The sequence below is a fragment of the Eutrigla gurnardus genome (assembly GCF_963514095.1).
Source record: "Eutrigla gurnardus genome assembly, chromosome: 14".
In the NCBI taxonomy this organism is placed as follows: domain Eukaryota; kingdom Metazoa; phylum Chordata; class Actinopteri; order Perciformes; family Triglidae; genus Eutrigla; species Eutrigla gurnardus.
The window spans coordinates 26671723-26698190 of record NC_139937.1 but is presented as its reverse complement, the minus strand read 5'-3'; the positions used below and the strand labels follow the sequence as shown (position 1 = coordinate 26698190).

The 26468-nt window shown below is 43.4% G+C and overlaps 4 protein-coding genes across 4 annotated transcripts in view; 1 reads left to right on the top strand and 3 right to left on the bottom strand.

Annotated features, from left to right (window-relative positions):
* Window positions 1–26468, bottom strand: part of cadm4 (cell adhesion molecule 4) — a 216598-nt gene that overhangs the window by 88910 nt on the left and 101220 nt on the right. The window lies entirely within an intron of this gene.
* Window positions 171–3384, top strand: taf12 (TAF12 RNA polymerase II, TATA box binding protein (TBP)-associated factor). Its single transcript, XM_084027281.1, has 6 exons — window positions 171–307; window positions 848–1116; window positions 1429–1506; window positions 1788–1902; window positions 2907–2995; window positions 3099–3384. The coding sequence occupies exons 2-6, from the start codon at window positions 1039–1041 to the stop codon at window positions 3132–3134; spliced, it is 396 nt and encodes a 131-aa protein (XP_083883407.1). The 5' UTR covers window positions 171–307; window positions 848–1038; the 3' UTR covers window positions 3135–3384.
* On the bottom strand, window positions 4061–6462 carry rab42b (RAB42, member RAS oncogene family). The gene is made up of 2 exons (XM_084027275.1): window positions 6234–6462; window positions 4061–5389 (listed from the first exon to the last, which is right to left on the bottom strand). The coding sequence occupies exons 1-2, from the start codon at window positions 6449–6451 to the stop codon at window positions 4942–4944; spliced, it is 666 nt and encodes a 221-aa protein (XP_083883401.1). The 5' UTR covers window positions 6452–6462; the 3' UTR covers window positions 4061–4941.
* ctps1b (CTP synthase 1b) lies at window positions 7593–19549 on the bottom strand. Its single transcript, XM_084027963.1, has 18 exons — window positions 19399–19549; window positions 18175–18354; window positions 17567–17737; window positions 17338–17438; window positions 16729–16845; window positions 16498–16581; window positions 16120–16200; window positions 15546–15697; window positions 15206–15338; window positions 14954–15042; window positions 13789–13883; window positions 12340–12402; window positions 12176–12219; window positions 12006–12102; window positions 11861–11916; window positions 11203–11299; window positions 10947–11091; window positions 7593–10111 (listed from the first exon to the last, which is right to left on the bottom strand). The coding sequence occupies exons 2-18, from the start codon at window positions 18338–18340 to the stop codon at window positions 10042–10044; spliced, it is 1761 nt and encodes a 586-aa protein (XP_083884089.1). The 5' UTR covers window positions 18341–18354; window positions 19399–19549; the 3' UTR covers window positions 7593–10041.

Below are 26468 nucleotides of genomic sequence, written 5' to 3'. Positions count from 1 at the left end.
CCATTCCATATATTTTCATTCATGTTGGTGTTTTAAAATGTTTGTTCATTGTGATGAAAAACATTTTCACCATCGCATGTGTTGAATCCTAGTTAGTTGTAGTTCCAACACATGTCCAGCAGGTGGCATAGTAGAGGCGACGTGTTGCCACCGGAAATAGACATAAACAAAGCGGAAGTAGTGAAAGATATCCTCGCAAATTGTTCGAGCTGTGCCGAGGCGGGCTGAGGGAGTCTTTGGGCATCAAACTAACTCGCTGTCGTCGCAACGACGTCGAAACATGGACAGATAGTGTTTATTTTATCGGGTAAGTTGGGAATTCAGCGTGTAATTTGAGGACGTGCCGTGCGCAAAGCCGCGGTGCTAGATTAGCAGCTAACGTTAGCCTGTCCGGCTAAATTGAATGCTGATAGCTGCTATTGTTTTTAGCACCCGACGTTCTGTTAGAAGTAAAACAACGCTTTTTGTTGTTGTTAAAGCAGCACAGCTTCATGTTTCCCTGTACGATCTAACTATTTTACGAGTGAGTTGATCTTTTTTAACTGTTAATCTTCTGGGAGATCCTCCAGCGGTGTAATACGGCTTAATAACAATACGGCTGTTGCTTCGTGTATCTAGCTGATGATAATGAGCCCTAACTATATTTATACTGCACCGTTTACAGCTACTGTGATTTACATGTAGATTCTAACACCACTCGATTTAAATACAAATATTAAAATAGGAGTTAAATCAAGCACCATAACAGACACATCTTTAAACTACAAATTGTTTTTTTGTACACTTTTCCAGCAGGTTTATCAAATTTTTGATGCCAACTCCTTTACCTCCTGTTTGTTTTCTCCAGATTCCGGAGGTGCTCCCTGTAAACGATAGCTGTCACATCCATCCACCTCGGACCGCCTCTCTCTCTCTCACACACACACACACACACACACACACACGCACACACACACACACACACACATACACACACACACACAGCCTCGCCTCCTGTTAGACCTGCAGAGTCCCTCCACGTTTCCTGTGGCCACCAGCATGGCTAACAGCACAGCAACGGCAGTAAAGGTCGGGACCCCTGGCCCTGCTGGCAGAAGTAGTCCGGAGGGATCTCAGGTCAGTCCCTTTTTACTTTTTAAATCACCAAACACAAAGATGTTGCTGCACCAGCATCTGTATCAGTCCCACTGAGATGCATTCGAACATCAGCGCTACCCAAAGTGTGGCACTATCTAGCTTGTATTTTACATAGTGGCTAAATATGTCATGCCATTTTTAAATATTAGTGTCAAAATCACATTTCCACAGCCGTAATCCATTTTCTTTGTCTTGCTTTTACATTTGGAAGCCTCGTTGATGCCCTGTGTTGTCATTAGAGCCGTCATTAGACAACTGTACACTGAATGGATACGTCTGCTCTCTCTGCAGGTGCTCAGTAAGAAGAAGCTGCAGGACCTCGTGAGAGAGATCGATCCCAATGAGCAGCTGGATGAGGATGTTGAGGAGGTCTGTACTTGGATATTATGAGTGTAAAAAACAAACAGCAGCAGCAGTAGAACGTTTGGTGTGAATACAGCGTGCAGCAGGCATATTGTTGTTGACCAAATGCTCCCCATACCTACTGCCACATCCATCATGTGGAAGTCTCATTCTATTGGATGCCTGGCTGCATGAAAAATGATGTGAGCAGCTGAGAACATGAGGAATTTGTCCAGCCATCGTGGAACGTTGCTTTCCTTTTTACTGAACACGATTGATGGGTTTTCAAAATGCCTGTCTCTTCTCAGATGCTGCTGCAAATTGCAGATGACTTTATAGAGAGTGTAGTGACGGCAGCCTGTCAGCTGGCTCGCCATCGCAAGTCCAACACCTTGGAAGTGAAGGATGTTCAATTACATCTTGGTAAGTTACAGGGGTTTTTTCCACAAAGGTGGGTGAAGTGTCTGAGTCACACAGATGGGTATACATGCCTGTAAATACTGGCAGATCATTGCTTTCACAATGATTGTCTCAGGACTTACAATTATGCCCCATATATCATGTCAGTTTGACATGAATCATCAATTCCTTAATGTTATCTCATTGTTTTAGCCATAATGATAGTTAAGCACCAATATGACAGATACTTACGTGTGTGATAATTGAAGGGAGCAGACAGAATTTTAAAAGGAAGGCCTTCAGGGATCCGTGTGCTGTAGAAAAATACAAAAAACACACTGGGAAATGTTATGCTAAAAATAGTGCTTTTTACCCTTGAAAATCAATTTGTGCTCATTTGCATTCAGTCAGGAGAACTTCCTGAGAAATGCACCATTTGAAAGCAACCAACACCAGTTTATCACAGTGTAACCAAAGTAACAATCATTTGCTTTTATAGGCCTGACGGCATTAAAAACAACCTACCTCTCTGCCAAGGAGGTTACGTTTTCAGTTTGTCAACAAATGCAAAGAAAATGAAGAGATTTTCATGGAGCATGGTGGAAGTGTGTAGCGTGAGCAAAGGAAGAACCCATCAACTTTTGGAGCTCAGTCACGGGGCAGATACTAGAATTATTATATTTTTTTCTCCCACTTTTAACATTTCAAGATAAGGCACTTGGAATTGATGCAGGTCTACGCTCCGAGTTAAAAACGTTATATTGTCTACACTCCCGAGTTAAAAACGTTATATTGTCTACGCTCAGAGTTAAAAACGTTATATTGTCTACACTCCGAGTTAAAAACGTTATATTGTCTACACTCCAAGTTAAAAACGTTACATTGTCTACACTCCCGAGTTAAAAACGTTATATTGTCTACGCTCAGAGTTAAAAACGTTATATTGTCTACACTCCCGAGTTAAAAACGTTATATTGTCATCGTGAAAAGTCCTGACTAGTTGATTGAGTGAGACATCCTTTCCTCAGAGCGCCAGTGGAACATGTGGATACCTGGTTACGGCTCAGACGAGATCCGGCCGTTCAAGAAGGCTTGCACCACAGAGGCCCACAAACAGGTGAGCAGCAGAAACATGCCGTTGGTCAATGTGTCTGATTGGTTTGAGATCGTAATAGACTTCTAGACTGCTTCCTAACTGCTTTCATCTGTTTGTATTTCAGAGAATGGCGCTGATCCGCAAGACAACCAAAAAGTAGCCAGACTGTACTCTGTTGAACCCACTGTGTGTCGTCGTCTTCTTGGTTTTTTTCCTTTTCAGTTGGGTTTTTTTTCTTTTCGGATAGTTTTTTCATTAGATAGCGTTTCATCGTCACGTCTCTAACTTGAGTGTTTTGCCAGCACCATCACAATGTAATTCTCGTCTCTGATTCTGTTTTGTTGTCATCAAGCTAAGCCTGGCAGGACACTATTCATTGCATTTTGTCAATAAACATTTACTGAAATACATTCTTTTGGATGATTACCACTGCTGTATGTAGTTTGCCTTTTGATACTCTAGCGCATTTTGGATGTGAATGTTCAAAATAATGTTTGGTGTTACCTTGCAAATAATAATCATAACGGTTGAGTATAAGAAATTATAGCGTCTCTGTTTACCCACTTGGTCCATACAATGCTGTTGGGTTTGTTTTTTTGGTATAAATCGAGCGTCTAATAGCAGATTCCTACTGCGAACGGTGGCCACAAACACAGTCAATGCTTTGCATCTGTTGTTAGACATGTGCTGTTGTGTATCGTTACTGATTGTAGTAGAGATTATTCTAACATTTCAACCATCTTTGTACATTTAATTTAGTCTATTTCAACAAATTCAATCAAAATAAGAAATGGTGCTCAGATGTTGACTTTTCACGATGTTGGAATAATAAATAAATGACTGCTCTGTTATCAAACAAGGAGACTTTTTAGGCTTCTACATACATAGGTAGGGTTGTGTTTGGCTTTAGGGAAGGGCCTTCACCTCGTTACGAATATGAAATCAGTTCACGATCCACTATAAAGACACCGCTTTAACCTGTCAGTGATCATCTGACTCTCAGTGGCAAAATAAATGGTCTTCTTCAAAAGAATAATCCAAAAGGCACCTTAAAGATCTTTGATGTTTCTTTTAATCAATTTCAACAACCGCACCCGTGAAACAATCGCTCACTTTCAGAACGCTGTGCAATTATGAGTGATGCAACAAAGCCTTTTCCAGACAGCTGTCAGGCCCAAAGCATAAATTCACAGAGTCGTCGGAGTGTTTCTCATCTCCATCAGGGCAGCCCTTTACCGTAACTGCTGCCAGTCAGACACACCAGGTCAGACTTAGCTGCAGAAATGAGTTCTGAGGGAAGAAAAGCACAATTTCCTGGTTCAGATGTACAATTTCTCCCTGTGAGGCCTCAAAATAACCCGAAGCCTTGTCTGTAAACTCTCGTTACAAGTTAAGAATCTGTAAAAGAGATGAAAAGAAAGTATTTCTCACACACAAAGATTAAAAACAGACTAACCAAAGTAGAATCTTTCATTCTTAATCATCTTGCAACCCCTCATATATACACCTCAAGACCCCTCGGAGCATCAGGACCCCCCAAGGTTAACCACCACTCTTCCACTGGACGGGTCTGCACATCAGGGGAGATGTGATCGCATCCCATCCTTGTAGATTGAATGCCGTGGACTTACAATATGACATCATTACAACCCTGCCCTTCTGAACTGAGGGAAGTGATGACCTCATCAGTCCATGTTGGTCTGATCCACTGTGGCTCTACCATCTCCAGGAGAGCATCTGGACCTTTCAAAGTCCATGAATGGATTTTTTATATTTCAGCTACATTCTGATATTTAGCAGGTATTTATTTACCCTCTTAGTTGAGTCATATCAAGTTTTCTCTAATCAGTCTCTGACTTTACTAAACGGTAAAGAGTCTCAGCTGAGGTGTCACGTGATGACGTCAAACCTCCACCACAGATCCAGGGCCAGTTCCGGGTCCATGATCCCGGGGGCCAGTCCACGGTTTAAGGACAACACTTCCTGGTCTCCTTGGAGACGGCGCCCTGCGCCAGGCTGGCCCTCCGCAGCTCCAGCGTCCGCGGGGTCGCGCACTTCACCCCGTCCCAGCCGTCCTGCAGCTCCACCTCCCCGCTCAGCAGGCCCTGGTACACCCGCCGGGCGAGCAGCTCGAAGGCCTCCCTCACGCTCTGGCCCGTCTTGGCGGAGGCCTCCACGTAGGGCATCCCCAGCTGGCCGGCCAGCTTCTCGGCCTCCTCGCGGCTCACCGCCCGCTCCCCGCGCGCGTCCTGGTCGCTCTTCTGGCCCACGAGGACGAACAGCACGTTGTGCGGCTGCACGCGCTCGCACACCTCCGCGTGCCACTCCTTCACGTGGTCGAAGGAGGCGTGGTTGGTCATGTCGAACACCAGCAGGCCTCCCACCGAGTTACGGTAGTAAGAGCGCGTCACCGACCTGAGGAAAGACACGGAGTTCAACGTCACCATATGACTCGCTCGCGCGCGTGCGCGCGCGCACGCACACACACACACACACACACACACACACACACACACACACACACACACACACACACACACACACACACACACACACACACACACACACACACACACACACACACACACACACACACACACGTATTTCCTGTTCCAGTGAGCACATAATCAGCTGATTCTCTGAGGTAAGTAGATTGAGAAAGAGGATTATAAACGGATGTTTTTATTCTCACCCTGAATGTTTAACCCCAAAAAGTAAGGCTGGGTCCTCCCTGCAGCCAGCTGGTACACAAATAATATACATATTATATATATATATATATATATATATATATATATATATATATATATATATATATATATATATATATATACACATTTACATTTAGGTCATTTAGCAGACGCTTTTGTCCAAAGCGACTTACAATAAGTACTTTTGTCAAAAGAAGGAAACAAAGAAACCACAACGAATCATTGCCGATAAAGTAAGAGATAAAAATAGAACAAGTGTTAGGTCCTCATCTGAGTAAACTAGTAGTTCAAGAGCAACAGTGCTACGATCAGAGTGCTATAGGTACGTTTTTTTTTTTTTGGGGGGGGGGGGGGGGGGGTGGGTCATGCTAGTCGAGGTGAAGTCTGAACAGGTGAGTCTTGAGCCTATATATATATATATATATATATATATATATATATATATATATATATATATATATATATACACACACACACACAGCATGAAGAATCTCTCACACACACAGAAACACAAACTCCCCCCCCCTTCCCCCTATAGTGCTCCTCACCTGAACCTCTCCTGTCCCGCCGTGTCCCAGAACTGGAGCTTGATTCGGACGCCTGGCTCCACCTCCAGGAAGTGCACGTAGAAGTCCACGCCCACCGTCTGGTTGATGGACTCCAGGAACAGGTCTTCAGTGTAGCGCTTCAGCAAGGAGGACTTGCCCACGGTGGAGTCCCCCAGCATGATGATCCTGAACTGGTACTGCCACGAGCTCAGGTCCATGGTTGTATACACTGTATAGACGCCGTCAGGTAAAGTTACACACACACAATAAGAGATTGTAAGTAAGGCACAGAGACTGGAGAAGGATAAATAATAGAGATATAACCTGTAAGACACCAGCAGTCCCACACTGGTTCCCACCAGCTGCTTCCCTGTCTCTGACGCTCCAAATGTTGTGAAACAACCAGCCACTCCTAAGAAATCTCCCGATCAGTACAGCAGGCTGTGTTGGCTGTCAAGCAAACTCCTATGCAGTCGATGTCTGCAGCACAAGTCCCGGTCTCATTCCCATGGTGGGCCATGAAAACCTCAAAGAAGCAGCAGGTGTGGAGACGTCTGTTCCACTAAGCAGACTGCAGTAGAGCTGCAGGTCTGATCCCAGTGGTTGAGCTACTGTAAGCATGGGCATGACCGTACAGGGGTGTGGACGTCTGAATTTGCCTGTTGATACTTGACAAAAGGCGGGGCCGCACGAGGACACAGGGAGGGCCGGGCGCAGGAGGAAAGGACGGTTTATGAGGAAGTACTGGCTTCATTTAATTCCATATCGCTGCAAAGCATGTCGCTTCCTGCTGTCGCCAGCTCCGAACATCATCGTTAACAATCGTAGGCGCTGAGGGCAAAAAGTCTTACAACTTTATGGTCGTGTCACTTTATGGCCAGTGAACACTGCCACCTAAAAAAGGGAAGTGGAAGACAATACAGCATTACATTCCTCGGGCGCAGGAGATCCAATTTCTTTTCCTACAATAGGGAGATTTAATGGTATTTTTAGTCATGACTACAGGTCTACTAAATGTCATTAAAAAAGGCATAAAAAATAAATATCTTTCCCAAACTGACTTGACAGCAACTGAATCTAAGTAATTGTGTTCGGGTTCTGTTAAAGCCTCGGGTGCAACCTTTTTATATTTAATGAAAAGGAGAGCCTCTAGTGGCTGCTCGAGCACTTTAATCTTTTATTTTCCCATCTAAAAAACAGTAAATACACCAGCGGATTCAAATGCTCCCAATGTCATGGACTAAAACATAGTGCTTTCAATGAAGACAAAGCTGTTTAAGGTGTGTGTATTAATGCATGTGATCAGTAAAAAGCAGTACCTGCTATGATTCTCAACTCGACTACAATAAAAAGGCCAGATTAAGAATAAAAACATGTTTATTCAGAATAAACACACATGGCATCACACATTCACCTGAACTTCATAAATATAAAAATACTGCATGTTTTCATACATTTGGGTTTCCAACAGATAAATGAAGGCATAGCTATCAACTAGACTCAAAGTGAAAATGTAACATGGAGGTTTGATGTGCATCTTCTACAGTTGGCTTGGTTCCATGCCGAGATCAAATCGTTTTACTTTCAGTTGGAGGATATCATCGGTTCTCACAGGCAAAGCTTTCTAGTTTTAGTTGGATGGATTGTCAGATGACTGTGCATCAGAGTAATAACTGTAAGAAGTTCTGGGTCAGATGTGGCAGTAAAAGGCAACGGAGTTCAAAATGGTGTTAAAGTGATGGTTCGGAGTAAAATGCACCCGAGGTCATTTCCACCAAGACCTCCAGCCAAACACCCCTTCGGAAGCATTTTTAGCGATGGTCAGCATTGGTCAAGATAGGGCTATCAGCCGAATGGCTTAGTACTGGAGCTAATGGTACATTTTGTATATCTGGTAAATTCCCCCACTAATAATGCATGGAATGTTACCAAACTTCTGCAGTAGTACACATAGGGTCTGTACTCACAAAACCAGGCATTTGAAAGTTTGTAAGTACACCAGGAGTTTATAAGAACACTTGCCTGATAGCTTCTATCCTCGGCTACTAACGCTAACTAACGCTACCGCAGCGTAGACGCCACTTCTGTATTTACCCAGCCGATGCCGTGACGCGAGTTTCACGTGAGAGTATGAAAACGTTTCGCTGAGTTTTTATAAATGCTTGTATTATCAGGTCAACAAGTGTTGACAAGTGTTGACCTGATAATACAAGCATTTATAAACATTTAGCGAAACTTTTTCATACTCTCGCGTGAAACTCGCGTCACGGCATCGGCTGGGTAAATAGGATTGAAGCTATCAGGCAAGTGTTCATTTAAATAATCTCCTGGTGTACTTACAAACGTTCAAATGCCTCGTTTTGTGAGTACGTGTGTACTACTGCAGAAGTTTGGTAACATTCCATGCATTATTAGTGGGGTAATTTACCAGATATACCCTCTGTACCGTAGCGCTAGTACTAAGCCATTCGGCTGATAGCGGCTAACTTGACCAATGCTGACCATCGCTAAAAATGCTTCCGAAGGGGTATTTGGCTGGATGTCATGGTGGAAATTACCTAGGGTCCATTTTACTCCGAACCATCACTTTAAAGTCATGCAACAGAACTGGTGAGTTCAGACTTAAAGCATAAAAGAACAAACAAAGTACCAACACCACAAAGTGCAGAAAACCTTTAACAATTCAGCTCATTAGGACAAAGAAAGTTATACAACACAACTCTGTTGTCCAGATCTCAAACAGCTTCACCGTGTGAACACCGTGTGAAACAGGGCAACAACACAAAGCGTGGAGCTTACTCACTGTTGTGCTGGTATTACACCTAAAAGTACAAATACAGTAATACATCAAATTATAAGAAACGCCAAAACACATTTCAAAGAAGTTCACATATAAACGATATGTCAAATTGTCTTGATACCCTGTGTGTGTGTGGGCGTGTGTGTGTGTGTGGGCGTGTGTGTGTGTGTGGGCGTGTGTGTGTGTGTGTGTGTGTGGGCGTGTGTGTGTGTGTGTGTGCGTGTGTGGGCGGGCGTGTGTGTGTGTGTGTGTGTGTGTGTGTGTGTGTGGGCGTGCGTGCGTGTGTGTGTGTGTGTGTGTGTGTGTGTGTGTGTGTGGGCGTGTGTGTGTGTGTGTGTGGGCGTGTGTGTGTGTGTGTGCGGGCGTGTGTGTGTGTGCGTGTGTGTGTGTGCGCGTGTGTGTGTGGGCGTGTCTGTGTGTGTGTGTGTGTGTGTGTGGGCGGGCGGGCGTGTGTGTGTGTGTGTGGGCGTGTGTGTGTGTGTGTGTGTCTGTGTGTGGGCGTGTGTGTGTGTGTGTGTGCGTGTGTGTGTGTGTGTGATGTATTCGTCAGCTCCAACAACAAACCTGATTGCAGACCGTGACCTTTTGTAAGTGCTGCAAACTAACACGCTTATTCAGAGCTAGTTACACATGTCTACACTTAAATGCAAAATACTCTCCTGATCTGCAAAAATTACGTACGGATGTTTTTTTTTTGCATGCATGATACGAGTCAGTTTTTCATTCCAATACGTTTCTGTATTTTCTTACAATTCCCCATCAACACCCAGCTCCTGCTTATTGCAGCATTTCCCCACAGACGTTATGGCAAGAAGACACCCCCTAACCTTTAACATATTCAGTTTCACTGATTGTATAAGAGTATGACTCGTTACTGTAACAACATATGGAACCCAGAAGAATGTAACGGTGGTTTTGTGCATCAGTTAAGAGGACGAGCCTTCTTCTGTGCCTTGCATTTACCTGCGTGAGCAACACACAAACACAAGTACTGGGTTGGGTCTCAGGTCAGGGGAACTTCAGCTCGGCGATGTCGGCTTCAGGAGAGCTGCTGCCACTGCGGTCGCTGTACGTGTCCCTGCAGTGGAGAGGGATATGTGAAATGAGTTGGATGGCAGGAATGGCCAACAGGGATCGCTTTATTGTGATTGCAAATGCGATGATTATGGGTCCCCGTAAACCAAGTGTAGAGTAGATTATGACACTGAACAGTTCCATTCCGCATGACGACTATGCCGAGTAAATTATATAACCGCACAAAAATGGCAACAACATAACAGTATAGTGTAAAGGATTTAATAAAATACGGAATCAATTTACTTTATTCACTATGGTAAGAATTGTTTTTTATTTTAGCCAAATTAATGTCATCAGTTAACAGTTTTATTATGAAAATAATGCATGCGTGCAAACAACCACTTTTTAATCGAGATAAAACTAGAATTGACCTCCTCGTGGTTCTATGCCTTCGCCAACCAATCAGACGGCAGTTTACATCCACATCTGTCCAAAATGTCATCGCTTGATCATCATCCTATTAGATATGCGTGTGAAATTGTCATAATAAGCATAATCAATCCTCGAGTCGTGACCTTCGACCACTAAAACCAAATTAGTTGGTGCTCGAGTACAGAATTCTGCCGAAAAAAGAATTAGATCAAGGCATTCCTGAGATATAACAAGAGTGGGACGGCTGTGAGGTCACAGTGACCTTGACCTTTGTCCCCAAAATCTAATTAGTTCATCGTAGCCACAGAGTCATGGAAATTTGGATATAAAGCACCAAAAGGACACTTCCATGTTAAATTTAAGGTGGAATGTCACAGATGTATAACAATCTAACCTACCAACAGCTGGAGCATCAAACAGTCATTTCATACCTGATAATAACAAAGTGCTGTGTCAGCGCTTACCGTGGAGAGAGACGGCAGCCCTTGGCCAGGTAGCTCTGGAGTTTCCCTGCAGCGGCCAGCAGGAGGCCGAAGTATGGAGGGGATGGTTTGATTGGTCTGGAGGTGAACTCTGGATGGTACTGCACTCCAACAAAGTAACAATGATCTGAAACAACAACGATGACTCGTCACACCGAGCTCCTACGGGAGCTTACTATGCTACATGCAGGATGTTGGAGTGTGTGTGTGAATCTTCCCCATGAACACTTCCACTCACCGTCCAATTCAATGACCTCCATTCTCTCTCCTTCCACATCCTGGCCGACGAACTGAAGACCCTTCTTTTCAAAGTGATGCATCAGCTCAGGGTTCACCTGAAATGAGCAACGATTCAAGGATTCAGGAAAGGTTCAAGAGAAATACGATGTGAGGTCATCTTACAGCACAAAGACTTAAATGGAGCCTGGAGTCCTGTAGAATATATATATAGTGATCCTTCACAGAGTCCCGTCCTTGAACGCAGACTGGCACATTAGCGCATCATTAACGAGCTAGAGCGCTTCCTTCCACACATGCTACTGAAGCTACTCTGAATGTAGAAACATGCTGCTTTTGCATTTTAGTGAGACTGTAAAAATGAAGAAAATGAAAGGTAAAGCCAGCTAGGTGATGTGAGCAGCTGATCTTCTTGCTGCTGAATCAGTTTGACATCCTGGTAAATATTTTATCCCGTGTCAGCATATTGTAAACTTCTCAGTCTACTCCTCTCTGAAGACACTCTTCAGTTTCCCAGAATTGAGATAATATTCATTCAGCGTGAGCTCCGTGGTCGCTCTGACTGATGGGCAGTGGAGCAGCAGGGGGCAGAGTTTAAGGGTCAAAGAGATCACTGTAGAGCAGTGTGTGTGTTACACTCCCAGACTTCACCGTTTTACCTCAAATCTGTGCCTGTGCCTCTCGTCCACATATTCCACGTCTCCATACAGTTTTTCTAGAACGAGAAGTATCAGATATCAGGAACACAAACTGGAGGCACCAAAAAAACCAACAGCACAGCATTAGTTGAAGAAGGATCCATACTTAGTACGCTGGGGCTGGATTTGAAAATGGTCCGCCTCTTCCCCAACCTCATCGTCCCACCCATCTGCCCCGGGTTGTGCTCTGGCATGTCGATCACCTACAGAGATCAAAAACACAGTCTGGTGAACACTGCTATTATGATGGGATATGAAAAAAAAAAGACAACCTACCACGGGGTGAGTGGACTCTGGATTGAACTCTGTCGAGTTGGCGTCTGTAAAAAGAGAAGCAAACTTGATCTAAACTCAAATCAACTCCTCATCAGGTCTATGTTTCATTCAATTAGAAACCATGAGAATTAAAGGTTTAAAAACCTCATTGCCCAATTACGCACCTTCCCATCCGAGAACATTGCGGGCGAACTCGCACACTGCCAGCTGCATGCCCAAACACACTCCTGCACAAAACAAGACCGGCAGGATTATTGCAGAATGAGAGCCATTGTGAAGAGTGTGCTAATGACTTGCGTGACTAACGCCACTGCATTTGCAGGCGATTATAAACGGTATTCTCCTCTTTGGACTTTTTCATGATTCATTATTTTACTCTGTATCTTTAAGTGGATGCGATTATTTTTCCCCAAAACAGATTCTTTAACATCAACGGAGAACAAATCTCTTCAAATGAATCTAAATTATGTACAAACATAATACTTTGCACAAGTATGCCCTTCGGGTCTATATTTCCCCACATGTTGCAGCAGCTTCAGCTTTGAATGACGGATTTATACGCCTGAAAACAGGGTTTCCTTCCTCATTCATCTTTACCCCATTGCTCAAGCTATGTCAAGCGGCACAGAGATCGGTATTTCCATGTTCCGCTGCGCTCTCACGTCGTTTGAGTTCTGGACTTAATAAGTCCCATTTCTTCTGATGATGCCACCATACAGGTGATGGTCACCTGCAACATCTAAATACTGGGCTGCACAGTGATGATTCAGGTGCGTAATTAAACAAGTCATTACATGTAGTTGTTGCCTCCAGCATGACATACGGCAGAGAAAGTGAAAGGCCCAGGATTCTTTGTCCACATGACGTTTCACCTCGCTATCTTCCCTTTTTCCCCGTGTCATGTTTGGCATTTCTGCAGCTTACCCTTTGTTGTGTGTTTGTACGGAGGCTACACACCCAGCGCACAAAGGCTGACGCCCGCAAATGTACACAGCTAAAATAAGAAAACTACAATTACTGCCACATGATTGTATGCCTCTGCCAACCAGTCAAGTTGCATTTTTCATGTGTCAACAAAATCTAAGCACTTCAATATTTTATGCCATTATACATTTGTGTGAGACTGTCAATTAGCTTATTACATTTGAGTTATGGCCATGTGTTTTCCAAATCTTCAACCTTGAGTGCCTGTGCCAAATGTGAAGAAATACCCCCAAGACGTTCCTGAGAATGGGCACGAACAACCTGACAACATAATGTCTCTGGAGGCATACGAAGAAAATACAGGCCACACACTTCTAGTGGGCGATGATTATATGAAAAATCCTGCATAATATACCTTTACTGTTAATTACAGGAGGTTTCAGTCATGTAAAAACCTTAAAACATGAACATTTTAGAGATGATTTCATTTTGTTGTTGTTTTTTTATCCACATTAATGCAGGTATGATGCTGGACACCATTCAAAACTTATCTAAGGCAACAGTAAAGACTTAGGATGGAAGAACCTCTTTGTTTTTTAAAAAGGTCATCTTCATTAGGTTTGCTTATAGCATGAGATCTTGCAAAATTATATAAATAAATTGAATGCAGAAAAAAAAACCCCTCTTACCCAGGAAAGGCTTATTCTGTTTCCTGGCCCAGTTAATAGCGAGCATCTTGCCTTCGGTCCCTCGAACACCGAAACCTCCAGGTACCAACACACCGCTGTGGGGAGGAAGCACGGAGCGACAGCCTCAGTTCATGTTAGAAAGAACACCACATTATCTTTGAGACAAAGCTACACAATAGGAAACACCTGTGTAGAGAGATTCACTGTCAACAGGCTGTCTTCAGCGTTCATAACAGAGCTATCATTTTAGTTACAGCAGATTTAGGAAATTACAATAATTTGAAAAGATGCAGCAAGTACAACATTTTTAGGTAACAATGCAAAGATGGACATTAAAGCGTCTCATTTAGGCGACTGTGGCTCAGTTGGTAGAGCAGGTTGACCAATGTTCGGAGGGTCGGCGGTTCGATCCCCGCTCTTGTCACTGTGTCATGGTCGTTGTGTCCTTGGGCAAGACACTTCACCCAGCTTGCCTCGTGTGAATGTGTATGACTGCTGTATGTTTGAGGTGGGGGTCGGAGGGGCCGTAGGCTTCCGTCAGTCTGCCCAGGGCAGCTGTGGCTACTATGGTAGTTTACCACCACCGGTATGACTGTGTCTAGAAAAGCACCATACAAACCCATCCATTATTATTATTATTTAAGGTGATTGAGATATTATTCACGCAGAATGTTTCCATGCTTCTAACTACTTTACGCTGATTTCTTCATATTTTCCTCACAGTGCAAAGTGGTGGACAGCTATTCAAACAGACTTCAATCTAGTATGCTAGTTCAAGAACATGATAATGGATATTACAATAGGTTGCTATGCAGCATGCATTCTGTTTGATTGATTGAAATGAATATTCAGAATCTGATTACTCCAGACCAACGTTCTTTATAGACTTTAAAAACAAAGCTATCAAAAAGAAATGCTCTAAATGCCTGATTTCAATCCCATGTTAAATCCTGCTTGAAAACAGCTATGTGACTCAAATATGCCCTTCTCCCAAGTACATGGAAAGTGCAACAAAACATTGTGCATTTCTAAAAAGCAAAGAAGTCATTGATCATTTTATGAAGAAGCATAAACCACCAGGCGTGACGGTACTCTGCTACCATCAAGTGGCATACAATACATCATTTAAAAAAATAAAGTTACATTGATTAAGTTCGCTACTCACTCAGCACTGCAGAGTTTTTGCCAGGCCTCGTGGTATTTCACAGGCTCGTCTTGCAGCGTGGTAGTTTCCAGGTCTGCAGAGTCTATGTACTGTAGTAATGACAAACACCATCATTGGGAAGAAGAACAGTGAACATCCCGGCCAACAGGCTGACTGGAGTTTATCAATGGGCATTATGCCAGTTATGAATGTGTTCTGTGAAAGTCAACACGCATTGCAAAATCCCCCCCAAAAAATATCAATATTCCATACCTTGACCTCTAGTTTGTGATTAACGGCGAGGGCTGAGTGCTCTAGGGCTTTGATCACGGAGGTGTAGGAGTCGGATAGCTTGGTGTATTTCCCCACCAGGGCTATGGAGACCTGCTCCAAGAGACGGGCAGATCTGAGAAGAGGGGTAGATTATTCACATCATCTGCAATCTAACCTCCGGCGTAGTGACGTTTCAGAGTTAAACAGTCTTTGGTTTGTAACACCAGAGCTGCCTGAGAGATTAAACTGACCGTATCATAACTGTAAATTATTTGCTTACCATTTCCTTACAAGTCATGAGCAAAACACAAAGGTTACCAGCTGAGATGAACTTCCTCACCTGTCAGCCATCTCCTTCCACTTTGTGAGCATCTTCCTGGGCCTCACCTCGATGGGCAGGCTCAGCCGCTGACAGAAGTAGCTGACGACACCCTGGTCCTCCAGCAGCAGGGGCACCCTGTAGACCGAGGAGACGTCATGGACGCAGATCACCTGGGGGAATGATAATAATCCCAAAACCGGTTATTTCATTTATGTTTTTAACTGATAAAAGCAATGTAAACATTTATATAACATAAATATAATTACATGATTAGATGATTCATAAGTACACTATTTTCATTTACTTCATTTCTTCAACATTAAAAGGCTGCAAATTCTCAAAACCCATGCTGGAGCTTTGAGAGCAGCCAGCCCACTTTCAGAAATCATCACATAACAATTTAGTCAATATCAGCCCTTACAGATACCAATTCATGGCCTTCTTATATGAGCTGTGTACCTCTTAATACAATACCACAGCTGCAGATCCAAGGGGTTATTTATGGAAGTGCATAACTAATGTTAGCAGCATGCTCTGCACAAAGACCTTCATGTCACGTTGGTCGTTACTGAAAAATAAATAAATTGATCACCTGCGTGGGCTCCACGTGACAAAACATGGAGATCTTCTCCTTGACCGATGTTTCCAGAGGTGATGAACAACGGCACATAATCTGAAAAGAATCAACATGGTATTATTTATGAGCAACTGGACCAGGATATAGTCTCAAGGGCTCCTATCCTGTGGGTAATGGGGGCGGGACTAGATAAGCTCTGGCTTCTCCCGCTTTCCGCTTAATGTATTGGATTTTAAGGCTGACATGTTGGATTTGATTTGCTGTGTAATCAATAAGAAGAATACAGAACCAAGAATTATTGGATATAGATTGTCACACACAGGGAAAGCAGAGGGAGTGCTTGTTTATATATCTTGGGTGCTGAAGGGAACACCACCCCTTTTTATTACTCACCAGATCTGGAGACAAGCCCAGCCCCCTCAGCTCCCTGACGCTGTTCTGGGTGGGTTTGGTCTTCTGCTCTCCTGTGGTAGTGGGCTGAGGACACAAAAACGTATTCACGTCCAATAGTAGCATAAATGTGCGTTCTCAAGCCCCTTCTTCAATATGAAAAACAACAATACAGCAAAATCAATAAAAGAGATTTAATGCCAAAGTATGTAATGTTAAAAAGCTGTGCCATACCTGTGGTACCAGGCTGACATGGATGTTGCAGAAGTTCTCCCTCTTCACCTTGAACTGGAACTGTCTGAAGGCCTCGATGAAGGGCATGCTCTCAATGTCCCCCACTGTGCCTCCTAGCTGTAGACACAAAACACCAGCTTAGATAACAGAACAGACAGACAGGTTCTCAGCACATTATATAATCACCACACCCTTGGTAAGTACAGAATGTCATGAGCTTTACTGAGAAAATAACACTGCCAGGGTTTTGATTTATGCCGTAACAAAAGAACTGCTGGAGGCAGGGTAATAACTCAACTAATGAAGATTTGGCCCGTTTCAGCTGCAAATATACTAAAGATGATATACTCTTGCATGACATATTGCAAAATAAACGATTTTGTGAGTTATATAATTTGCTTTAGTACACTTTGATTCCAATGACTGGAAACAGAGAAAAATAGTTTTAAACATCAAGAAATACATTTTTAAATGAATAAACGACATGTGACAAAGAATGTTTTCCATGAACATTTTGCATTGAATGCAAAATGTGCATGGAAAATCCTGTTGGGCCTTTCTTCCCCCAGTAGCTGAGAAGAGAGACAAGTACCTACAAAACCAACGTACCTCTATGACACAAACTTGAGGCTCCACGCCATCATCGTCTACTGAGATCCTGGCCTGATTCATCACCCACTCCTGGATGGCATCTGTGATGTGGGGTACCACTGTGGACAGATTTACAGAATAACAATAGACCAATCAACACTCCTCATTGGACATAGTTGTGAAGAATACAGCTAATCTGAACAATGTACTGTTGTGCCAATATGCCAAAAGATGGGGTCTCACTCACCCTGTACAGTCTTGCCCAGGTAGTCTCCCCTCCTCTCCTTGTTGATGACCGACTGGTAGATCTTTCCAGTGGTGAGGTTGTTGTTTCTAGTAAGACGGATGTCCAAGAAACGCTCATAGTTCCCCAAGTCCAGGTCCACCTCCCCGCCATCATCCAGAACAAAAACTTCACCTGCACAACACAGACCACATATCAGTTTGCCAGAAGGTTTGCAAATCTGCAGATCCAAAGCAGAGAGAAATGCAGTGCTTTCCTCTCTGACATAACTTTTGTGGAAACAGCGTGGCTCCATTCCTCTCAGCTGGTGGTCTGTCTAACCATGAGGCCACATGCTAGAACACCACATATCGTCAAATATAAGCTGCAGGACTTAAAACAAATTAACAGTACATGATACACGAAACAAATGGTTCAGAGATGACATATTTTAGTTGAAAACCTAGAAGCTTGTGTTTCAGGCATCTAACCAAAAACCCACTCAAAACACCCAGGGACTTTGAGACGAGGGAACAACAAGGGCAAGAATGCTAAATCAGTTCCAAGTTTAAGGACTGATTACTGTACCAATTCATACGGAGCACTCTTGTTGAAAGCACTCAATTACTCACCGTGTTCATATGGTGAAAAGGTGCCAGCATCGATATTGATATATGGATCGATTTTTATGGCGGTGACATGAAGTCCGCAGGACTTGAGGATTGTTCCCACGCTGCTGGCAATGATGCCCTTACCAATACCAGAGATAACGCCACCTGTAACCAGGATGTACTTCATCGTGGCATGTAAATCTAAAAAAAATAAAAAATAAAAAAAAGATTTATTGGGTAATGGAGTACATCCAGACCGTTTCATTTCAAGGTGTATTGACCAAACAACTACATGTTTTTATATGTTTTTTTATCCACGTATTGCTTTAAAAACGCAGTATTGCAGTGATGCCATTGGTTACATTAATGTGTTTTGAAGCTTTGGAGGGTTGGAAATACCCATTAGTTTACATCTGGATCACAGATTGAGCCCTAACTTCATCCAGTGACATCAGAGTCGGATTCCTGTGTGTGTCACGTGACTTTTCGCCCTGTCACGCCCCTTCAGGCAGATGAACACAGATCCTCCTTCAATGGTCACCAAACTTTTTGCAAGCATCTCCTAATTATTCTGACACGGAAATGTTTCAGACACAAATCCAAAGGAAATTAACTTTGTTGGGATACATCCCTCTCGTCACAATATCGCGAGATGTGACAACTAACGTTCGCAAACCAACTTTCCGATGTCCATGTCCCCAAATATGACTGTTAGCCATGTATACATATATCATGTTAGCAAAATAAATTAAACACATGCAAATACAACCCGGTCTGATTCATCCAAACACACGAAGTTCAGAAACGTCTGTGCTGAGCCTCCAAACACGGAGAGAAGGGACTCACGGTGTTCAAAGACTTTAAATCAAATGGCGGGAAATAACAGCAACATAATCAGCACGAAGACCGGGGGGCGGAGCTTAATGAACAACACTGTCGCCGTGGTGCTAGGTCTGAATCGTTGGTAAAAGAGTTTAATACATCATTATACGCAGCTGTCAGGTTGTAGTCGACGGTCAAGTTTAAGCTAGCTTAGCCTTCGAGTCCGGGGACCGATCCCCCGGGAACGGGTTTTCATCACTGTCACCTTCCAGCGTTGTTCTGTCAAACCAAACGTTAGTAGACAGCGAGCACACGTGACTTTACTAACACGCTACAGCTTAATTGTCATCTAGCTAAGTTGGCTAATTGTGACCCATCGCAAGAGATACGCGACAACGTAGCTTGTTTTAAACTTAAACTTACCTAAGTCCGAGCAGAAAGACGTGATCGTTTTAACCTCAGTAACATGTGAACGTAACTAACGCTAACGTGTGTTTACGAAGCGTCCACGTTCCTGCTGCCGTAGAAACACGTGTGGTGGTCGGAGACAGACACACGGATCCGCTAGTGCTAGCACAGCTTGTTTGCAGACGTTTTCAGAAAAGAGCGAGTGATGCCCTCACTTCAGCCTGTCAGGCAGAACTCAGGCCCCGCCCCCACATGATCCCCCAATCAGGTGGACACATTCGGGGGTAGGTTTACCGAGAGTCTCGCTGAGAGGATGAGATCTGGGCTGGAATAACCTGCAGGGCGAGTGTCAAAACGGCGTTTTCACAGTATAGCGTCACATGTATTGCACTGCAAGAAGTATTTCAAGGTCAACATATTGTAATATGAATATTTAATTATAAGTATTTCTGCATGGACACTACCTCCACTCCAGATCTGATATGTACACACATGCAAACTCACCTCGACTGAACCCTGTTACCGTTATCTGTTTTTATTTTTTTATTATGCAGACTTCTGACCGATTTTGGCATTGCATATATTGTATATATTTTGAATTCGTACCTTAAATGCACTTTATTACTAATATCTTAGATTTTGTAGTCTGTGGTATATTGTATTGCAAGTTCCCTCAGGATAATGGTTTGTGTTGTCTGTTTCTTTTGTTGTTGTTGAAATGATCCGCCTTATTGAAACATAATGATTTTATTAAGTTGTTCTGTTCTTCCTGTCACCTGTTTTCTTTTATTTGTTCTGTCAAACATCACTTTCACCACCAGATGGCGTATACGTTCTTTGTTGCATTATTCAGCATAAGCCAAGTCTATATTGAGCCTTGAACATGGTCATTTACACATATCGCATCCAGTGAATGTGCAGTGGGGAAATAAGGCAACACAGAACGATACTGGTGTAAGCTTGGGCCCCCTTCTAGATTCTGTGATGCAGTACAGGACAGAACGATGGTCCATTGTGGCAGTGACACCGTCTGTAAGGTTTTCTCCGTGTATTCACTGTCGCATTGCTCCAGTTTCGCTGTGGGTAATGAGAGTGCTGATTCTAATTCATTTCTGTCCATGATCTTGATCTAATTAAAGACCTCATCCCTGCCACCTCGTTTTCATAAGCTGTTCCCTTCAATTACATCTGACAAGTGAGCACAGACACATATTAACCTCCTGCATGAAGAGGTACTGTGCTTCCCTCATCTCCCTGCAATCATGAAGTAACAGAGAGGGCCATTCAAAGGCAGTTCCACCTCCTTGAATACACATTTTTGGAAGATGCATGGATGGCTGGTGTGCTCAGCATTACCCATCCACAATATGTTTTCGGTTTCTGATCATGGCATTGTAGATGACAAGTTATTGTTATGTTTTGCAATGTGTGTTGGTCGTCATCATGGAGCTACAGCCAGAAAGCTTTAATTGAAATATTTCCTGTAAAAAACACAACAAAGTCCCGTTTGTGTGGGAATTAAACAGAAATGTTATTCGTGAGATTCACTGGTGTTGCTTGGTATAGTCTGGAAGCTAACTGCCTCTTGGCATTAATGTGGTATCGGTGGTCCTCTCCTCGGATTCTATCCGTGAGAAAGTCAATGCATGTATTTTCCAAAATGTGGAAGTATTGCTTCAATATTGCCACATATACCACTTATCTGTTTCCTCTTGAAAATGCAAAAAAATACTTAATTTCAGTTTCTATATTCTTGACTGTACTGCAGATTATCAGCAGCACAAATCAGAATAAAAGGGCAGTTGACAACGACAGCACTTCCTGAAACTAAGAGTTACTCTCAAATATCTTGGCCATTTAGTTAAATTCATCTTTTCCCTCTTCTCCTTTAAGCAAGGATTGTGATATAGGATTATTAACACATGTACATTATTAAAGTGTAAGTCCAGCCTCTCCATAATAATAAAAAAGGAAAATAAGTGAGATGAAACCACTGCCACTTCCATATAAAGAAAATAATAGAGAAGTTGCAATAAAAACACCAGCATTGATGTGTCTCATCACAGTCATATTATCTAGTTCACACCTTTAAACAGTTGCTCTTTAAATCAGACCGTCTTTTGCCTGTAATGTGGTCGTGTAAGAATAAACTAAATTGGCTCAGAAAAACAACGTAAAAGCAAATTAAAATGTCCAGAAGCTACAAAGAGGATAGAAACACTCCTCCAGTAAAAAATCAGTTTGTGTTGTAGCATTCTCTTCACCTCCACCCTATGAAGTCAGACAGCATGGGGTCAGAGGTCACAGCTACTTCACTCTCAGGCCTGCGGTGGGTTGCAGAGGTCCGACTGCCTGCTCAAACACATGCACAAAGAAACAGTAGCACACATCCCCCACACCCATGCACATTATTTATGAATGGGAGTGGTGCCTTTCCCCTGTCCTTTTGTAGTTTTGGAATGTGCTGGATGGATCGATTTAAGACAGGAGCACAGATGGCTCTTAAGGCACAATGCAGTACACAAGCACTCAGAGGAAAAGTGAGCTCTCGGGCAATTAGTGTCATTACGGCTGCTCATATGCTTGGTGGGCTGGATAAACAGTGGCTGTGGCATCATGGGTAATGATGAACACAGCAGCAGAACAGCCACACACACAATTCTGACCAGGTGATGGACAGAATACAAAGGGTACAAATTAATCTACTTTCTTTTTTAATTAATCAAATCATTGCTTCGTCCATAACACGTCAGAAAACAATCAAACAATTCCCAGAGTTCAAGGTGCTTGTTGTCACACAACAGTCCAAAATACAACGGTAGTCAATCAAAGAGTGTATAAGACAAAGAAAAGCAGCAAATCCTCCACATTCCAGTACATTTGATTGACATAAAGGACATAAGCTATTAATTGGTTATCAATGTTGCTCTTCTGTTGATCAAGTCAGATTGTATTGTCATTCCTTCTATATACATGGTACACAGTGAAATAAGGTGACCTCGGTGCTAACAGACAACATCATAAATATCATAAATAAATATAAACTGTCCGGATCAAATAATCCACTCATCATTTCAGTTAATAAATACAGGAAGGGTTGCATCTACTTGTTTTCATCTTTATAAAATATATATAAAATGCTTAAGTTGTATTTAGTGAAGCAACACTTGTACCAATATGAGATCAGAGATATCACTGACACACACACACACACACACACACACACACACACACACACACACACACACACACACACACACACACACACACACACACACACACACACACACACAGCTGCAGTGACACACATGTGACAACGAGGTCAGGTGTGGTTGTAAACAGGAGCGAGACAATGGTCTGACTGAACAAAATGCAGTTCATGTAGACCTCTGGGGAAACCCACTCTCTGAGTTTGTTGTCATCGTCTTAAACCTAGTTAATGCTCTGTTTAAATGTGTGTGTGTGTGTGTGTGTGTGTGTGTGTGTGGGGGGGACCATGACATCTCCTCTCATTGCCCAAGCCACAAGTTATTGAGAAAACAAATGTCAGTTGAAGGGCGTTGTCTGTTTGGTGTCTACACTGAGGGTAAGTCTTTCCTCCCACTACTTGAAGCAGATCTAATTTGATTATGAGCAGCAGTGAAGAAAGGCATTGTGGGAGACAGTTTATTGGATAACATGGGACTAATGACAATAGAAAGAAGGGGGGGGGGGGGGACACTCAGAAAGAGTGAGAGAGGGAAGAGGCTCTGGATCAGCGCCCGGTCTGCCGCTGTCATCTGTGAGCTGCCTTTGTACACGTATGGAGGCCAGCATATCCCATGATCCTCGGCTGTTATCCAGACGCTTCCCTCGCCATCCTGCCCCTGTACCTTTTCTGTATTCAACCCTTCCTCTCCTCCTCCTCACCCTCATTTCACTCTCTCTTCTTCCCAAAGCCAAACACAGTGAGAGACTGGGCAAAGCAACCTCCATGAAAACAACCTCCCCACTCCAGGAGAGGTCTGTCTGCCGAAGGAGGCGAGGGGGAAATGAGAAGGGATTGATTCATTTAAAACGCATGCTCTCCCCTCTTTTCTCCGCCGAGCCCCCCCTCGAGGAGGACATGCCTGCTCAATGAGAGATTGAGAGGAAAATGATGGGAGCTCATTCATCAAACCGTGTATTCCACTTTAAAAGATGTGCAAACAAGCCCCGATATTAGGGTTGTGGCCTTTGACCGGGAACTCTTCTTTGGATGATGGAACGGTGATGAGATGGATATGAAGGCTGTTGTTCTTACTATAAAAACACAGTTCCATCTTCTGTCTTACTTTTAAAAGCATGTTTTACACAGCCACATAAATGTGCCTCATTAATGTAACAAAGTAGAGTAGCTTCTTCAAATCCATTATTTCTCTTTCTCGTCTTAAATGAGTGTCATAGTCCGTGTTTGCTCCCCATAACAGCTGCAGTAAATGAAGTGGCTTTCACAACGTCCTGGACATCCAGTCTGATGACAGACCGACACCAACAAGGAGACATGCACCCTGATGCCTTGTGACCACGTGCATGAGCACTTCTCGACCACATGTCATTCTCAAGTCAGATGCTAGGCCGGGGTGAACAAGCAGCCCTTTTATCATGAACTCAGTTATCCAATCATTTCACCCTCTTCATGAACTGAAGACTGTTCGGCCTGCTTACAACATTTCCATGTGCAGCAGACTTAGGCTTTGCAGGAGAGGTGGGACGTGCTGTGGTACTCCAGTCACCATTATGTTCAAAGAGCTAATGGCCATAACGTTTGGTGTCATTTAAGGTAGTTTCTTTCCTCACGCTGCCCTAATATGGGCATATGTCCGGACATCGTTCTAAGATGTTCTCCTTCTCACCGATAAGTTTCAGACTTTTCTGCTCATCATGCTGAGAAACGTTTTGGTTGAAGGGACACCGTTCTTTGACTATTTCATCTGTTTCCTTTCTTCTTTAAGCTACCCGGAGTTGAACTCTTAACACACAGACATGATCTCCTTATAAAGTGGTTCATGGTGGAGGCACACTTTGCCTATTTCCACATCCAACACTCGATAAGCTAAATTAGCATTCACTTGAAGTTGTGTTTCCAGATGCCTGAACAATGTGAGTCCAATATCCCTTTTCCCACCAAATATGCAGACTTTGTAAACACAGGAAAGCCTCTAAATATAGGCTCCTTTCATTGCCAGGAGACGAGTATGCATTTCTGTCTTTTTCCTGGTGTCATGTTCAAAAAGCAACACAATGACGACTACTTCTCTTTTTATATCTGTTACTTATTCAGTCAGTCTCTCGTTTAAGTTTAAGAGTTTGTAATTGTCACAAAAAACAATGGCACGACTATCGAAGGCGGTTTTGAATAAACTTTATTTAACTTAAATTACTCTTATCTGACTGGAGTCTGGTGGCTCAGAGGAGGGCATGTTAATTGCATGTTTTGAACATTAACAAATTATAATAATTGTCCAAAACCCTGTAGATTTTATTTATTATATATTCACTTAAAGCGTGCCACAGCGTTGCAACAGGAAAAGTAGTCTAGTGGGAAAGGGACAGAAATAGCTGAATACACTAAATACCTCCATGTTTAGTAGCTAACTCGACTTGCCTGCTGGATTGATCTGAGCTTTTTAAAAAACATCTAGTCTTCATATCTGAGGTTCATGACAGCAAGACTGAACCAAAGCATAGAAGTTGTGCATCACTTCCCTCATCTGTGAAGTCTTCATGAAGAACCACGAGGACAATGAAGAACTTGATACAAGGACATATCACTTTGGATCACATGTATGGAAGAATGCAGGAACATGACCCAGCTGGAACCAATGTGGTCTGACCCCCCTTGAGGATTGTTTGGTTTCTGGGGAAAAGGCAGTAACATCCCGGCTCGTTCTCCGAGGTCCACCATGAGACTTCAGAGACGTTTATGGGTCATTCTGGGAGAGAAAGACTGAATGTGTCAGTTGTTGTGTCAGCAGCGCATGAAGCATCTGAAACAAACAGCAATTGTTGTAGACATTTCCTCCCCCTTCCATGTACTAGCACTTCCATGCTGGCGTGTTCCATACAGCGTGGTCTATACACAGGACCATTTCAGGGTATTTTAATCTCTTCCACCCCCCGTGACTCCGTACAGGGTAAACAGGATCTTAACTGCACACACGGCCTCCTTATCTCTCGGTCAATGTTTGTCAAGGAATCCTCGGCGCTCACGCTGAGGCAGAGGTTAAATCTGCAAAGAAATAATCCACTTAAGATTGTTAACTCAGAGGCGTCGTGGTCGCTCAGCAGGTGCTCGTGAGTTTGAATCTGACTCATGACTTTCGGAGCATACCTCCCCCCCTGTTCCCCCCTCTGTCTTCATTGTAGACCATCCAGTGAAGCATGGCTGCCATAAAAATAATCATTAAGGGGAGATTATCTCCCTCTCACCTCTCCCTCAATTTCTCTCCATCTCTCATCGGGCTCGGAATGCACCAGTGCAATCTCCCCCACCGAGAATAACACTGATGTTGGGTAATTTTGGCTTACATAAGGGAGAGCGTTGCACACAACAAGACATGTAAAAACAACACCAGGCAAGGCCAGGGGGAGAGAATGCAATCCTCAGCTATTTGTAATGGAGAGCCGGGGAGGGGCGGAGGCTGGGAGATGGATGTGATTTCACATTAATTGTGTGGGTTCACAGGAGTGTGTGTGTGTGTGTGTGTGTGTGTCCACATGGGGTGGGAGGTGTTGGTGGAATTTCTGAGAGCTGCACCGATTTTACAGGCACAGCAGGGATTGTGTGAGTGTGAGTGTGTGTGCACGTGCGAGTCAGCATCGCTGCATGTGTAGGTATGTGCCCACATGTGAACTGAGGAACATGTTTGCAGCCAAGTGTGTGTCTACATGAATTGGTGTGTGTGTGTTTTGGGCCACCACACTTGGCTGGAGGCAGCGAGTGGAATCTTCAGAGTGTGATGTTAAATTAGTCGAGAGCCAGAAACAGGCTGGTGAATCTTCCACAAGTCGGTTGCTGTACAACAATGTTTTTTTGTTGCAAAAACACTCAGGGAAGGGAGGTG